Source organism: Penicillium cosmopolitanum, assembly GCF_028827165.1.
Source record: "Penicillium cosmopolitanum strain IBT 29677 chromosome Unknown utg000008l:1.0-4398992.0:1.0-4402845.0, whole genome shotgun sequence".
Lineage (NCBI taxonomy): Eukaryota > Fungi > Ascomycota > Eurotiomycetes > Eurotiales > Aspergillaceae > Penicillium > Penicillium cosmopolitanum.
This window is the reverse complement of record NW_026622678.1, coordinates 945,845-962,101: the sequence shown is the minus strand read 5'-3', so window position 1 is coordinate 962,101 and position 16,257 is coordinate 945,845. Positions and strand designations below refer to the sequence as shown.

Genomic DNA, 16,257 nt, shown 5'->3' with positions numbered 1-16,257 from the left:
GTTGGAGAATTATATTACATAATCTCGCAATGGTTCAACTTGGTCACGTGACCCACCGAAACCGGCGATGAGATAGATCGATGTAAAAGGATTGTCAATACGGAGTACCGATGGGATGAATTATTCCTGAAATTGTTCATATTCGAAATGATAACGCCAGGTGTGGGTCTAAAATTTCTCTCGAAGGGGTGACCTGATACAAAGTCCAGGCTTTCCGGGGACTCCATCGGATGGAAATTTAAGGTTATCCTCGGTGAGTGGGAGAGTCGGTTGGGAAGGCTTCTCCGTTCTGAACAATCGCAGCGCCGAGAGTCGGAAGCTTTTCTTTTTTTTTCCCACCGCGACGCGACTCAACGGCTCAACAGCTAGTCTTGCTGGTTTTCTCGTTTCTTGTTTTCCATATTTTTCATATTTTTTGGTCTTCCTTCTCTTGTTTGTGTGTCACCAGACGGGAGGATCAGAGGAGGATAAGACCACTCATACACAGTTTTCCATTCCCGGTCAGCTGTCCAGCACCCCTCCTTTATCAGATCTGCAAACGGGTTTCCGCCTTTGCCTTCTACAAGTATTTTTTTTTTCTCCGATCAGCTTTCGCGTTGAAGCGGAGTTGTCCGGGCGCATACCACCGGGGCTGTCATCTCAAGGTAAGTATATGCGATCCATTATTCACTTTTTTTTTCTGTTAGCGTCGCCGGGAATACCTTTAGACCTCGGCAAAGTTCCCGACTTATACATGCCATCGGAAAGCCCACCCGCTAATTAGTCTTGTAGCGGCGCATCATTCTTATTCCCTGTTTCAGTCCTAGACTGGCTTTTTCTTTATGGGAAGCCCACTTGAACTTGGTCTCTGCATCTAAAATGGCGACTACGCCCGCCCCCGAGTACGCCGACAGTGGCATTAGCAGCGCCGACAAGGAACCTGTCTCTGAGAATATTCATGAGCAATCGCAGGTGTCCAGAACAATCGAAGACGATCTCGAGCCAGGCCACTTTGATGTAGCCAATATTGAGCGAATCTACAGGTGAATCACAGCTTCAAAAGTCTGGAAATATTCCTGAACTACTTTTCTAACAATGGGTTACAGAAAATTGGATCGCCGAATCATTTCTGCATTCTGGGTTCTCTATTTTTTCTGTTCAGCTATCCGCTCCAATGTTGGCCTAGCACAGACCATGAATGAGGATTCGGGTCACGATCTCGGAACTGTCTTGAAAATCAACCCCCACGAGATTTCAACCGCACTTGCGCTATTCTATGTTGGCTATGTGATATTTGATGTACCATCCAACCTGGCCATGACCCGCTTGAGCCCGCACGTCTGGATGAGCCGTATTGTGCTCAGTGTTGGTCTAATTGGTACCTGTATGACTGCTATGAAAGCCGAGTGGAGTTTCTAGTAGGTGAAAATTTTCGTTGAATTTGTGATCCCATGCTAATCGACTATACGTAGCCTACTGCGTCTCCTTCTCGGTATCGTTGAAGCTGGCCTCTGGCCTGGCATGACCTACTATCTCACTCTCTTTTATCCGCCCTCGCGTATTGGAAAACGCATCGGCTACTATTTTACTGCTTCGCAAGTATCCGCTGCCGTTGTCGGTTTAGTCTCTGCGGGTTTCCAGAAAATGGACGGCCTCAGGGGCTATGTTGGCTTCCAGTGGATGTTTCTCATTTGGGGTATTGTGACTATTGCCCTCGGATTCGGCCAGCTTTGGTGGTTGCCAGACCGTCCCACTCCGCCCGGAGAACCTCTTCCTAAGCGTCACAAGCTACTAAGCTGGCTGCCGGATACTGCCCCCGCATTGACTGGCGAGGATGCTGTCGTCCACTACCACGATATGAAACGTGTGTACCACAGCGCCAAATGGACATGGACGGATCTCCTGCACGTTTTTATGGATTGGAGACTCTGGCCACTACTGGTCATGTACTTCGGCGTTGTCGGCGTTGGGATTGGTGTCCAGCTGTACGCAAATCTGATCATCCAAGCGATCAACCCGAACCTTAGCGGTGTCGTCATCAGTCTGTTGACAGCCCCGATTTGGATTGTACGTATCCATTACCCCGATATCATCCTGACTGTGATTTAGCTAACTGGTCTGTAGATGGATTTGATCGCCATTGTTATCGTCACGCCTTTCTCAGACCGCTTCCATCGCCACCGTGCCGTTTTCTTTGCTATCCCAGTTTTGATTCAAATCTTGGGCCTGCTTCTCACTAGTTATGCTGGCAGCGAAGAGAACCCCTGGCCTCGTTATGGTGGCCTCCTCATCATCGGCTTCGGCCTCGGCCCCACTGTGCCTATCACCATGACATGGACTGCCGAGATCTTCCAGCCGAGACACGGCGAAGTCGGTGTGGCTGCTGCATCTGCCGTGGTCTCTGGATGGGGTAACTGTGGTAGCATTCTAACCACCTATGCACTCTACTCAGGTTGGACGAGCGACTACGAGGCCCCTGGGCGTCAAAAGTACCGAAAGAGTAACCTAGTGATGGTTGGGATCTTGATCGCCAGTATCCTTGCTGCCGTTCTGATGCAGATCTTGGTTCGGGTCGTTGATGGCCGCCAACGCCAGGCGGAAGACGCGGACGGTGTAGCCGACGGAGCAGCAGCCCGCGAGTTGGAACAGCGTGGTCTCAAGGGCTTAGGATCTGGAGTCAACCGGTGGGTGGAACGCGCGAAGAACGTTCGCAAATAATAGGAATATTTATTAGTAGAAGACTGGATTGGTGGTTGCTCAAATAATCATAATGAAGTTCTATGCCAAAGTAAATCAAAGCACGCGGATATCATCGTCCTACTTCTTTTCCCAGACACACCGGGAATCATAGCGTATAACGGAAAAAGGGGCTTCTGTCTCCCAAAGACTTAGTTTCTTCATCCAAGATTGCCAGTCTTTCCTCCGGCACACATTCAATCAGACTATTTCGCTTCTTGTTTGTCGCAATGAGAAGCCATAATTTGAACGTGGCGACCAAAATGCCCGCCCCAAAAACGGCCACCATTATGTAGTAGGCCGTGTGAAATTTTGGAGACTCTCGGACCAAAAAGATGTTAGACCCGACAACACCTCCGATTAGGTTGCCGCCAGTAAATGTAAGAGCCATTCCGACTGCTCTCTTCCATTGTCCCGATAGATTATTCGCCATCCAGCAAACGACGCTGGGAGTCGTGGGGAAAAGTGCAGTTGCAATGAAGAACATCGCAAGATAGATAACTCCTGGCTTTTCTACCGGGTCAACGGTTATGCAAATAATGAACCCTATGATTCCGATCAGGTAGGGAACCACAACAGCATGATATCGGCGCCCCAGGCGGTCAGAGACCCATGCATTGAGCACACACATTATGCTCGCAAATGCGTATACTGGAATGGTCATAAGTTGCGCCTGAGCTGCAGTGTAGCCAAGGATCTTGATTGTCGTGGGAAGACTGAAGGACAATGCGTATGTTCCATAGATACGATCGTGAATAATATCTAAAATATTTCGGGTTAGCTACTAAGTCGCGAATTCGTTTTTCTAGGCATGGAAAGCTCTTACGCAGCTGAGGTAAACTTTCGTGTCCAAAAAAGCCTGTTTCAAATGATATTTCTGGAATGCAGACTCTTTGTATCCGCTTTCGTGGCCGTCAAATTGTAGCCTTAAAGTGATGAATCGCTTTTCTTCTATAGTCAGCCAGGAAGACGATACTGGATCATCGCATATGAAGGGATGTGAGACTAAGGCGACCACTATTGTGAGAACGCCCTCCAGAATGAAGATCCAACGCCAGCCGCTATAGCCTCTGGTCCCTAATAGATGAAGGGCATATCAGCAACGATCATTTATACTAATTAGTCAAAGAAAATCTTACCGTCCATGAACCCTATGCCAAATGCAAGAAGTCCCGAGAAAGAACCTGCGAGGCTGGCTGCGCAATAGAACAGAGCAATACGAAACTGCAGCTCATAACGGCAATACCACGTAGAGCAAAGATAAGTTACCCCCGGAAATAGACCAGCCTCGGTCACTCCTAAGAAAAAGCGAGTCGCCAATAATCCAGAGTAGTCTTGCACCCAACCCATACACATCATCCTGAGTAAAATGTGGTGGTAAGCCAGAATAATATCGAAGAATACTAAATTTTAACTTACACCAAGCCCCATGAGAGCATGATAATAGGAATCCATATTGAGGGCTTTGTAAACTTTAATGCAAGATTGCTAGGAACCTCGAAGGCGCCGTAAGGGAAGAAAAATATAGTCAATGCCCTATTTTCAAACAAATAATTAATATAAAATAGGTTAATTCAGAGAATAGTTGTATACCAGTTATACTCGCCGGGAGTCAAGTTCAAATCTTCCTCGAGGCCCTGTAGCTTCGCGTTACCAATATTGGCTCGGTCCATGAACGATATGAGATAGAATAGAGACAGTATCGGCAATAAGCGCCAATCAATTTTCCGCAGGAGCTTGTCTCGCCGTTTTGTGTCAAATTTGCTCGAAAGATAGTCATACTCCTCACGGTCATCAAGGAAGACAACAGATCGTGCCTCCTCCGTGTGCTCTGGGGGTTCCTTTTCAAGATCCATGGTTGTCGGTAGTACGGAATCAAAACGCAAGAAGCAGTAGCGATTGCTTACTTTCCCGCAATTGGGGATCGACACTATATACTTCTCCACATCGTAACAAAGAGAGACTACGCGCGGGGTATGGGGTAAGATGCCGAATGGCGGCGTTTTTCTCTTATCTTAGAGCTTGCTACGAGGCAGCCGGACCAAGAAGCTCCGACAATAAGCCGACTCATTCATGGAATGACAAAATCCATTGATGCAATCCACTGTTATTCCAGCATCTCTATATCTGCTATCCGAATTCTCCCACATCTTGGCAGTCACATGTTTGAGAGCGTGGTTGATGTATGGTTTCCAAAAATATAGTTGAATTCAAGTTCCCCCCAAACTAATTTTCATACAGCCAACCTCCCTCCGTCAACAGGGAAGTTAATTCCAGTCACAAAGTTTGCCTCATCACTCGCCAAGTAAACGGCAGCATGAGCAATAGCGTCAACATCTCCCATTCTCTGCAAGGGGACACTCTTGGAGAATCGGGCACGTTCCTCTGGTGTATCCGGTACACCAGAAAACTTTTCTAATAAAGCCGTGGGAGATCGTAGTGGACAGATCGAGTTCACTCGAATATTATACGGGCCCCATTCTGCAGCTAGTCCCTGTGTGATCTATTTTGAACCATATAAGTAAAAATAACTTAGGATAGAACGCCGAGTATTTAGCTCACGGTGTTCACAAAGCCCTTGGTCCCACCATAAAACACTTGTCCAGGTCGAACCTTGAATCCAGCCACCGATGATGTATTGATAAAAACACCCCGGCGTTGCTCTGCCATGTAAGGCATGATCTCGACAACACTATGATAAATGCTCTTAGTATTGACAGCAATGATCTTGTCGAACTCCGCTTCGGTAACTTCGACACTGGACTTTTTGTTGTATGTTGTACCAGCATTATTCACCACGATATCCAGATTGCCAAATTCATCGCGAGCGAACTTTAGACCATCTTTCCATGCTCGACTTGTCGTACAATCAAACTTCAAAAATAAAGCCCGTCCATGCCCTTCGAAATGAGATTGTTGGATATCCTTCTCGACACGCTCTCCTCCATCTTTTGCGATATCTGCGATGACAACATTTGCACCCTCTTTTGTGAAGAATTTAGCTATGCCTTCGCCGATTCCAGACCCAGCCCCTGTTATAAGTGCTGTTTTGCCAGAAAGACGACCAAGTGAAAGTGGGATAGTAGGCCGCATGGTGAGGTGCTGGTGAGCGTGACGAACTTATTTGGCCTGAATTTCTAGCGACGATTACTCCTGCAGCCACGGGGCACAGAGTCAAAACAATCATACCTATTTATTTCGATGCCCAGACATAGCTTCGACCTCTCCTCATGCTTGCCGAGGTGCCAGTGCGGGGATGTTGCTCTTCCGGTGAGATGTGCGAACGATGTCGGAGACACACACTCCGGCGGAAGACCTGAGGTGAATTAGGTATTCCCCTATGTCCCCATCATTATTTTGGGGGGGATTTACAGCCCTAAAATATTTTCCGGCAATGTAAATGTACTTTAGAGCATTCCAAATTCTCTTAGTATCTACCAGAACTTTACCTATTCTCTTCAAAGGCCAACAGTAATACTCTTGATGTTAGTGTAGTCCTCAACCCCAAATTTGGAACCCTCACGCCCAATTCCACTTTCTTTGATTCCTCCAAAGGGCTGCTCGCACGCGCTCACGAGTCCTGTCCGCACACCTACCATACCCGTCTCTAGAGCCTCGGAAACTCTCCATACTCGAGAAATATCTTCAGTATAGAAATATGAGGCCAGCCCGCTTTCTTTCGTGTTGGCCAGCTTGATAACCTCTTCCTCCGTCTCAAATGGGGTTAAATGCATGACAGGACCGAAGGTCTCTTGGGTCCATGAGCGCATTTCTTGCGATGGGCCGCCAGTAAGAATGGTCGGAACATAGAAGTTCGGTCCCAGGTCTTCCTTAATAAAACCCCCCTGATATTATCTTAGCTCCCTTCGACACTGCATCTTCTTGGTGCGACATTGCTTTTTCTACGCCCCGGGGAGAGTATAGGGGGCCAAAATTAACATCCGGGTCCCATACTGACCCGTATTTGAAAAGGCCATCAACTGTTGTCTGGAGTCTTTCTGCGAATTCGTCGATGATGGAATGATGGACAAAAGCGCGGTTAGCGCATACGCATGTTTGTCCAGAAGATCGGAATTTACAAGCGATGAGACCTACCAAGGTGTGTTGCTAATTAGCTAGAGTTGCTTGTGGCTCTGGGGAAATACTAACCATCAACCGCCTTCTGGATGTTGGCATCTTCAAACACAATAAATGGTGCATTCCCACCCAGCTCCATGCTAGTCTTCTTCAAATGCTTCGCACATTCTGTATTAAGGAGTTTTCCCACGGAAGTTGATCCTGTGAAGCTCAAATGTCGCACTGCCGGATTGTGACACATCTCGTCTCCGATATCTACAGATGCTGCAGCGTCACCAGTGACAATATTAAGGGTCCCTTCGGGATAGTCCACTTGCTCAAACAGTTTTGCGATCGCAATGGCACACATCGGGGTTTCCGGTGCAGGCTTGAGAACAACTGCATTTCCAGCTGAAATAGCAGCGCCGACTTTTCGAAGAATCATGGCCACGGGTGAGTTCCACGGTGTCACTGCCGCAACTACGCCTTGGGGCTCACGAGAAGTCATGATGCGATTGCTTCCACGGGCCGCCGGTATAGTCTCCCCATATAGTCTCTCGATCTCACCGTCAAACCACTCAAGGAAACTGATTCCATAGTCGACAGTTGTATAAGACTCGGTAATGGGTTTTCCGAGCTCCAGCGTGCAAATAGCTGCCAAATCATCACGATTTCCCTTTATCAAATTGGTCCATTTGCGGAGTAAATTCTTGCGATTGCGATGGGTGAGTTGCTTATATTGTTTCGAGGCTGTCTGTGCGGCACCGATTGCCGTCTTTACTTCCGCCCGAGAGATATTCGCAATCTTGTATGCTACTTGGTTATCTTCTGGATCTATTCCAGTTGATTAGCAGATCAATTAAAGATCGAATTATTATTGACCCTCACCATAGACAGGAAATGTTGCTCCAGATGCTGCAGGTGTCCAGCGCCCCCCGATAAAGGCCCTACTGTCAAGAAGGGACGGAGTTTTGAACTGAAAGGAAATTTAGTCTAGGAGCACCCTTTGAATGGCAAATCAAGAGCGTACCTTGTATGGTATTCTCTTCAATAGGACGTTGAGTCCGGACATGGAGCTCATCCTGATTGCTGGCACAGTCGCGAAGATCTGGTCTTGATGCTAGATTGTAGAGCCCAAGTGGACAGTATATTGGCTCAAAAGCGGAGAGCTCGTGTGGCCCCAAGCACAACCAATTTATTAGATTGGTCTGAAACTTATTCCCGAAGGGAGTAGCATGGATGTCGTAATGGTTTTTGGAGAGAGACTCTCCGTGAGGGGTTGGTCGGGGGGACCGCCGATGCGCATGGACCGGTTGACCAGGGTACGTAGCTTCTGTCCGTCTCTAGAATTTGCGGGTCTCAGACTGTCTTGAACAGCATAACAAAGTCAAGAATATCAACTCAGCATAAATCGCTTCATTATCACTCGCCTCTCGATCAACACAATCACCTCAAACACCATGACAGATATTATTCCCAAGCAGCCGACCCTCAATTCGAAAATAAGAATCCAAATACTATCCGGGGGATTTTTACACCTCCCCATGAAGTATTTTGTAGCTGGCTCGGATCCAAATGATGTCCGCCGTGTACCATCAATGTCGTGGCTTCTCGAGCATGAATCCACAGGTCAAAAAGTGATCTTTGACTTGGGAATCCGAAAAGACATCGAGAGATATACGCCTGCAGTCTTCGAGAGGTTACATAATGTTATTAAATCTGAAGTCCCAGAAGATGTCTTTGCTAGTTTAACCCAAAAGCACATCGACCCGTCGTCGGATATCCGAGCTATTATCTTCTCACATCTCCACTATGACCACGTCGGAGACCCGAGCAAGTTTGGGCCTAAAACAGAGTTCATCATAGGACCTGGTGCAAAGCAGCTTCTTCATGGTCCGGACAGTTATCCATGCAACGCATTTTCACATTTTGACTCGAGGCTACTTCCCCAAGATCGAACAGTCGAACTACCTCCCGCGACTGATAGGTCATTTTGGGCTCCACTGGGCCCGTTTCCCGATGTCCATGACTTTTTCGGAGATCAGTCAATGTACATCATAGATGCACCTGGTCATTGTCCTGGGCATGTTAATTTGCTTGTGCGTAGTGATGCGAATCAGTGGATGTTGCTGGCTGGAGATACAACGCATGATACTCGAATCTTGGATGGGGTTGGTGTGACTGCTGTCTATCTAGATGAGAAGACGGGCCGGTCGAAATGCGCTCATCACGATAAAGAGCTCGCTGAGATACACTTGCAGAGAGTGCAGGAAATGAGAAAGTTGGAAAATGTGCAGGTGATACTAGCGCATGACAATGCTATCTATAATAGTCTGTACGATCGTTTTGGGTCGGGACTACAGACTCAATATAGCATAGCACATGATATGAGTTTCCTATAGCAGCAAACCAAAAGTTCTCCTATGAAATAATTCCTTCGAGGGATTCTTGTTCTAAGAACCCATACAGAAGGTCACCTGAAAATGACTCGTCCCATTCGTTAGTGAAGAAATATGGGTCCATCAATGAGCCTGTGTCACGGGCTAGGGGAGCTGAGTCGGTACCACGGCCATGATCCTCTTCAGTATTGGCCAACTCTTCTTGCACTGCAATCCTAACGGTACCAGGGGAAAGGTCCAAGCTGACCCCTCTCGCACTCATCAATTTCTTTATGATTGAAACAGTCTTTGCAACAGCCGGATTTGGAACTGCCAGCTCTTCAAGCCAACGGACACTTCGTTCTAGCGTAGAAGAATTCTTGTCGATCATTTCACTGGTATTCACGCCCATATTGCGAACATGTATAGTACACGCCACATAAAGACCGTAACTGATGAGATATGGAGCTCCCCTTAAGGTGTAGAGCTGTCGATATAAAGCGACTATCTGCGTGATCTTTTCTGCTGCTTCGGAACAGCGCTTCCACGATACGGCTAGCGGCGATGCCGAGCGCAGGTGCCCATCGGCGACCAACGGGCGATGCAGGAGTATTCTCAATGCGTGATAGATGACATGTAAACAAAGGACGTTTGGAGCATGGCTTACTGCTGGTCCGCAGTGACTCGTAGCATCTATGCGTAACCCCTCAGGCAGATTTTGTTCCCATTGTTGTAGAAGATTGTCGATGCTGCGCAGACTTGATTGAGCACTCTCCACTGTTGCACCAACAACATAAAACTCATCGATTATTCTCGTCATGATTTTCGAGAGGAGACAAAATCTCTGGAAGCATGAGACGGAGTAGATTGGGAATTTGGACCGGGATACGTTCTTGTCGTTCATCGTCTGATTTGCCAAATCTTGATATGGAGTCCATAGTTCATTTTCTTCCATGATATCCTTCAACTCAAGCGAGACATGGGCATCGCGTAATTTGATAGCGAACGGTCTGCCCAAGTATAAACTCTGAAGCTTGTCACAGATAAAGGCACCCCAGAAGATTCTTCTCCGGACTTCTTCTTCGATCGCGTTATCCTCATCGGATGACTTGCGGTCTATATGGAGACCGAGATCGTATATCATGCGCAACGCGTACCCCGTGAGAAGCCAGCCTTTGGTGGTCACACCACGTGCCACATAAGTTGATCCGAGAAGTAGAAGTCCCACGATACTCGCAAGACTTGGGCGAAGGAGGAGATTTTCTTTGCTCATTAGTTCATCGCAACGGCGAAAGAACTTAGATCCCGCTTCTTGTGCATTGCCAAAGGTGTCTCGCAGCTCGGGCCTTGTGGAGAATTTGCTGGCACAGGCGAAAATGCTATTCAGTAAAAATGAGGACCCAAACTCGCCACCCTCCAATAAGCCGTGTATGATGGCAGGTCGATATGTTAGTAAAAATGTGTGGTGTTGTCGATTCCAGTGAAGCTCGAGAAGATGAGTTGCTAGATCGATGGGTACGCCAGCTAGTTCGCCGAAAGTTGCTAATCGATATTCTGACTGACGAGATAGGGCGGCATTAGCAACCAATGCATTTTTTGTGTTTTCAGTCGCTATTTTCTGAACAATCGCTGGAGCATCTGTTATCATCTGCCATGCTGATGAAGGTCCAAAACTATTGAAATTGCCGGACTCGTCCACGGAGATGTAAGATGATGTGTCAAAGGTCTTTTGGGGAGAAACAAGCTCAACAAACTCCGATTCTTCTGTCTGTTCGTTTATTTCTTCTCTATTTAGAGTAACACTCTCTGCATTGCTTGATGCAAGCGGTATGGTGGCTCCCTGCTGCTGCGTACTTGAGGTTTCATCTTTGCCCGAATGAAGAGCTACCCATAGCTCTTCTGGCGTACTGGCATTCTTCAATCGTTGTATTAAGCATACAAGTCGTTTGTTTTCTGAGCGAAGAGCATTGACTACCGCCTTTGTTGGTCTGTAACAAAATATCAGCAAAGTCTTCATGCAAATTTTGTATCTGCATAATACGCATCAACTCCCTGTTAGTCGCGGGCTAATCAGGCTTACCTTGGTTTTGGTAGGGATATTCGATAAAGACACTCTTTCTGGTGATCAAAACACGTCCTACAAGATGGTCGCTGGCTATCACATCGGACCTTTCTGGAACGACAGAACTCGCAGCTTCGGATAAGCGTTTTCCGCGTCCCCGCTTGAGCCGACATCAGGTGTTATGGGGGCTTAAATTCAGGAGATTCTGCAGGGAAAGATTTGACGATATGGAGTATTATCAGTGATCTTTGCTGCACACCACTCAATCAGTCGTACTTCGATGTCCGAGGAGGCATGGGTGCTACCCGTCTGGCATGGGATGGAGAGGTGGAGCCTGGGGTGTGTTGTACATATGTGGGGTACAGGCTCGGCATCATCTATGATTAACCGAGAAAGAATCGCGGGCCATGACCATCAGAGGCGCGTGGAGCAGATCCGGTTGGGGCGTCGGATATGCTGAAAGGGTGATAGCGTCAAGTTGGATGCAATAGTAAAAAGCACCCCCAATGAATGAACGTAATCGGCTACTGCCAGTTCACGCAGCGCCATGCGGCCACGTTCACCTCCGCCTTCTCCCCTTTTGTCGCGGTGACCATATCGTTTGTATTGACATCTCTTCCAGTATTTCAATGCCTGCCTTGACGTCCTTGTAATCCATCCCGATAATATTGGCAAACGATTCCTTTCTTCTACTTAAATTCGGTCACGTAGCGAATGGGCTGCTTTTCTGATGGAGTTGCGTTTTAATTCGTTTTATATCGGGTTAAAGTTGAAACTTGCGAAGATGGTACGCAATGTATATTAGCTTTACAGAATATAAAAGACGAGAAGTGCGCAGATTGTGTGAGTTCAAACGATGGTTGTGTTTTCCATCCATGTAATGGTTCTATGCTATTGTACGTGTCACATAACCCACGTTGTGGGAAGTCAAAAGAGAAAAAACGAGGAGAATCGGCGAAAGCAACGAGGGAGTTGAAATGAACGCAGAGGCGGACCCTTGGCGCCAGGAGAAGGATGGTATAGGGTTCAGAAGACGGACGGCAAAATATAAGAGACAAAAGGCACCGGAGATAATAATCTAAGGGCTCCCTCGCGCAGTCAGGCCGCTCTCATGATCCGAACTCCCAGTTGATGCCGGAGGGTATCGGAACGCTAAGACATGATGATTTTCTTAAAGGCCACCACACATCGTCTCGACGATGATACCGGTGATCTGGTAGGGATCGGCATTGGATGCGGGACGACGGTCCTCGAAGTATCCCTTTCCATCCTTGGCAACTTGGCGAGGGATACGGATGGAACCACCACGGTCAGCGACACCATATGAGAACTTGTCGATGTTACCGGTCTCGTGACGGCCAGTGAGACGCTCTTCGTTGCCCTCACCGTAGACGGCGATGTGCTCAACGTGGCGGGCCTCGAACTTCTTCATGGCAGCCTCGATGGCCTTCATACCACCCTCAGCACGGGTAGCAGCGGTGGAGACATTGCTGTGCAGACCGGCACCGTTCCATTCTCCCTTGATAGGCTTGGGCTCGAAGGAAATGCGGACACCGAACTCCTCAGCAACGCGGTGAAGGATGTAGCGGGACATCCAGAGGTGGTCACCCACTGATAGCTCGGTTAGTTTATTGCGGGGGTCGAGCAGATAGAGATTTTGAAACTTACTGTCAATGCCGGGGCAGGGGCCGACTTGGTACTCCCACTGAGAGGGCATGACCTCGGCGTTGATACCGGAGATGTTGATGTTGGCATACAGGCAAGCACGGTAGTGGGCCTCGACGATGTCACGGCAGTAGACACGGCCGGTACCGACACCACAGTAGTAAGGACCCTGGGCACCGGGGAAACCACCACGGGGCCAGCCATAGGGCCAGCCGTCAGTGCCGAGCAGAGTGTACTCCTGCTCGAGACCGAACCAGAACTCCTCCTTGGCGTTGGTCTCCATCAGACGAGCGGCGTCGTGACGGAAGTTGAACTTGTTGGGGCTTCCGTCGGCATCCCAGGTCTCGCACAGAACCAGAATGTTGTCACCCTGGCGGAAGGGGTCGGGGAAGATAGCGACGGGGCGGAGGTAGACATCGGAATTGTCACCGGGGGCCTGGGCGGTGGAGGAACCGTCGAAGTTCCATTCGGGGAGTTGGTCAACGGAAGTGACAGGCTTAGAGAGAGTCTGTGGTGGGAACAATCGAGTTAGCTGATGATCACCACAACGATAATGATAAAAATGCCCCTCGTTATTCACGTGATACGGGCGGCTGCGTCGCGCGTGGGGGAAAACCTGGGCTTATCGAGACAAATTCGATAAGGCCGGAACGCCACCACGCTGCAAGCCCAGCAACCATGTATTCACACGCAGACACATGAGAAACACAGTGACAACCACATACCTTGGTCTTGGAGCGAGTTCCGCCTTGTGAGTCAATCCAGATGTACTCAGCCATCGATCGACCACGCTGGTCGAGAGACATGTACTTCATGAGCTAATCACCCCCAGGGCAAGTCAGTATATTGTGTTTCCTCTCTGGCTCAAAGGCCATTGTGGAAATCCAAAGTATCGAGAATCAAACGCACATTCTCCGTGTTGGAGATGACAGTTGAATCGGCCTGTTAATAAGAGGGAAAATCGTTAGCATTCAAATTCATCATGAATGAGTCACAGCATCGCCAGGGAGATGGGAGATGGGAGACAACGTACCATAATGAATGGTGATGTGATGTGAAGCGTTTCAAAAACACAGAGGTAGACTTGCGAAGCAAGCTGGTTTGAAGTTGAAGAGATGGATAAAGAGAATCCCGAAGGATAGGAAAGCACAGAGAATAGATGGATGGAGAATCCAAAAAGAGGGAGGAGGGTGAGTTTTTAGATGGTGGGGAGGGGGAAAGATAAAGATTTAAATTTAGTCACTGCCTTTTCACCTTTTGGGGGGGAAAACGGAGAATGAGGAAGGCGTGGGTCAGCCACTCCCGAAACTGACTAGCCGTATCCTGTTACGGGTAATCTTACATGTCGGTATTACACCTTACACCTTACGCCTTACATCCTGCCGGCGTCAAAAAAAAGTGCCTCATACTAAAACACATTCTTCCTGCCCGAAACCGGGGTCGTTGGGGAAACAGAAAAATCGCTCGTTGCATGTTTTGAGGTATTTTGCTTCTTTCAATTTATAGATATAAAAAAAAAAAAGGAGTAAGTCTCAGGGGGTCAGGAGGTGTACAACAAAACCCTCGTCTTTACGTTCAAGCGAGACAAGCGCAAGCTTCCCAGAATTTCAGCGCCACCCTCCGTGTCATCATCGTAGCATCATACAAGCGCTGCAGTGCCCGGTCGTCGCCGAGAAGTTCACCACGATCACAAGCGATCTTCCGCTACCCGCATACTCATACTGGCTGCTCGGCCGTCGATTTCTAAATGGGTTCCTCCGACCTCCGCATTTCATTTTCAAGGTTTACAATGGTCCCTTTTTCCCGGGTTTCCTTCTGTAGACCGCCACTTGAAGGTGACAAACTTCCCACTACGGAGTAGTAGTAGTATCTTTTCCCTCGTCCAAGTGATATCTTTAGGATATATTTGCCTCTTCCTCGTGATAACCATCACCCAGCAAGATCCAATCACCGACCAGGCCTTGTAATGGGGCCCGGTAATATGATCAATCCCACTTCTCCCGTTGGACCGATAACAACTCGCAAAGGACCCTAGAGGCTTGCCCTGACCTTCAAATCTATTCAAATCTAGCTCTCTCGATTGGACGAACCTACGCATCTGCCTCCTAAAGCTGGTCAGGGGCGGTCGTGTGTGATCTCCCGTAAGGGGAACCCCACGTCTTATCCAGGTCCTCTGATCCCGAGCGGGAAAAATCCGGGGATCGTTCATCGTTCCCCCTCTACCCAGCACCCATACACGCCCGTCCATCTGGCAAGAAAGAGCTGCACTCGGGAATTATACAAATCTAAATCTGTCTGGTCGGATAATTTACGGGTCCATGCTGTGCTTTGCATCGCATTGCTGCGATACTACCTGCCCAAGCAAAACAAGCTGTCAATCCACAACCGTGCTAGGATGCAGTCTTGGCATATCAAGAGCGAGGCCGGGATTAGATATTAGATATTATGTACAGACATACATAGCCCGGTGGTCAACTAAATCCGCTATCATAGACATATCAGAAAAAGCAAAGAATAATCACGCTACTAGTACAAAGTACGGGCGATGAACTTCAGACTTTGACTTTATTGAATCCATCGGATACATGCATTCTTTGTATAAATGGAAATGTATGGAGTACGGATACATATGAGCATACTTTGTAAAGGGTCCACGCACTGGCACATCATGCGCATGCAAAGACCCAGACCACTGTCTGTAAAAATACTCGTACTAGCAGACACATCGAGCTTCAAGAGATGTGCTCAAGCTTCCTTCGCAGATTCACCGTCCAACAAAAACGGTACCTGAAGCCCGGCCAATGGCTATTATTGTGCTACTGGTGTATCTGCACTTCGCACGGTGCCGCGTGGCATATCCGACCCTAGAGAAGTTCTAGCTTCACAACACCGCCATCTAGACCTTATCGCCCATAGTGTACCTGCAGCGATGTCCAATATTGCGCGATATGCAAATCTTACCGTAGGCCCTCATGCGTCGATACCTTACCCACCGATGCAGGGTGGACCTCCACCAACAGATACCAGTCAGTACCGATACGATCCTCAAACTCCATCGACCCCCATCGACCCCCATCACCCAGCCACTTCGAGTCGCCGGCCAAGTGGAGCGTGGCAAAACGTTCTCGAAACCCCCGGCGAAGCACCAATCATGCGGGACCATGAGCCAATGGAACCGCCCCGATGCCGGCCACGGCACTGGGATTCGGCGGGACGTATCACGAGTCGCGTTCGAGATTTTTTGTTTTAATTTTTCAGGTTTTTTTTTATTTAATAATTATATTACAATGTATGTACTCGGCTATGTAAGAAAAACAAATCGAGTCGGATGTGGGAAATTCCGCATTAGGTAGGGTTTTAAGGGTAAAAGGGTTGAGGACG

At 48.2% G+C, this 16,257-nt stretch overlaps 6 protein-coding genes across 6 annotated transcripts; 2 read left to right on the top strand and 4 right to left on the bottom strand.

Annotated features, from left to right (window-relative positions):
* Nucleotides 1-858: 858 nt before the first annotated feature.
* On the top strand, nt 859-2,697 carry N7509_006910 (putative MFS transporter; the record flags this gene model as incomplete). The annotated part of the gene is made up of 4 exons (XM_056631547.1): nt 859-1,022; nt 1,086-1,397; nt 1,452-2,046; nt 2,104-2,697. 4 exons carry the CDS (start codon nt 859-861, stop codon nt 2,695-2,697), a joined length of 1,665 nt encoding a protein of 554 aa, XP_056487098.1.
* A 127-nt stretch (nt 2,698-2,824) lies between these two features.
* On the bottom strand, nt 2,825-5,808 carry N7509_006909 (uncharacterized protein; the record flags this gene model as incomplete). The annotated part of the gene is made up of 6 exons (XM_056631546.1): nt 2,825-3,477; nt 3,855-4,075; nt 4,135-4,251; nt 4,309-4,655; nt 4,955-5,218; nt 5,278-5,808. 6 exons carry the CDS (start codon nt 5,806-5,808, stop codon nt 2,825-2,827), a joined length of 2,133 nt encoding a protein of 710 aa, XP_056487097.1.
* A 365-nt stretch (nt 5,809-6,173) lies between these two features.
* Nucleotides 6,174-7,843, bottom strand: N7509_006908 (NAD-dependent succinate-semialdehyde dehydrogenase; the record flags this gene model as incomplete). The annotated part of the gene is made up of 5 exons (XM_056631545.1): nt 6,174-6,560; nt 6,589-6,806; nt 6,865-7,605; nt 7,660-7,747; nt 7,802-7,843. 5 exons carry the CDS (start codon nt 7,841-7,843, stop codon nt 6,174-6,176), a joined length of 1,476 nt encoding a protein of 491 aa, XP_056487096.1.
* A 472-nt stretch (nt 7,844-8,315) lies between these two features.
* On the top strand, nt 8,316-9,173 carry N7509_006907 (MBL fold metallo-hydrolase; the record flags this gene model as incomplete). Its single annotated transcript, XM_056631544.1, has 1 exon — nt 8,316-9,173. The coding sequence occupies one exon, from the start codon at nt 8,316-8,318 to the stop codon at nt 9,171-9,173; it is 858 nt and encodes a 285-aa protein (XP_056487095.1).
* Nucleotides 9,174-9,192: 19 nt separating this feature from the next.
* Nucleotides 9,193-11,384, bottom strand: N7509_006906 (Zn(II)2Cys6 transcription factor; the record flags this gene model as incomplete). Its single annotated transcript, XM_056631543.1, has 2 exons — nt 9,193-11,137; nt 11,230-11,384. The coding sequence occupies 2 exons, from the start codon at nt 11,382-11,384 to the stop codon at nt 9,193-9,195; spliced, it is 2,100 nt and encodes a 699-aa protein (XP_056487094.1).
* A 998-nt stretch (nt 11,385-12,382) lies between these two features.
* On the bottom strand, nt 12,383-13,912 carry glnA (glutamate--ammonia ligase; the record flags this gene model as incomplete). Its single annotated transcript, XM_056631542.1, has 5 exons — nt 12,383-12,822; nt 12,880-13,384; nt 13,602-13,694; nt 13,786-13,818; nt 13,910-13,912. The coding sequence occupies 5 exons, from the start codon at nt 13,910-13,912 to the stop codon at nt 12,383-12,385; spliced, it is 1,074 nt and encodes a 357-aa protein (XP_056487093.1).
* Between the last annotated feature and the right edge of the window lie 2,345 nt (nt 13,913-16,257).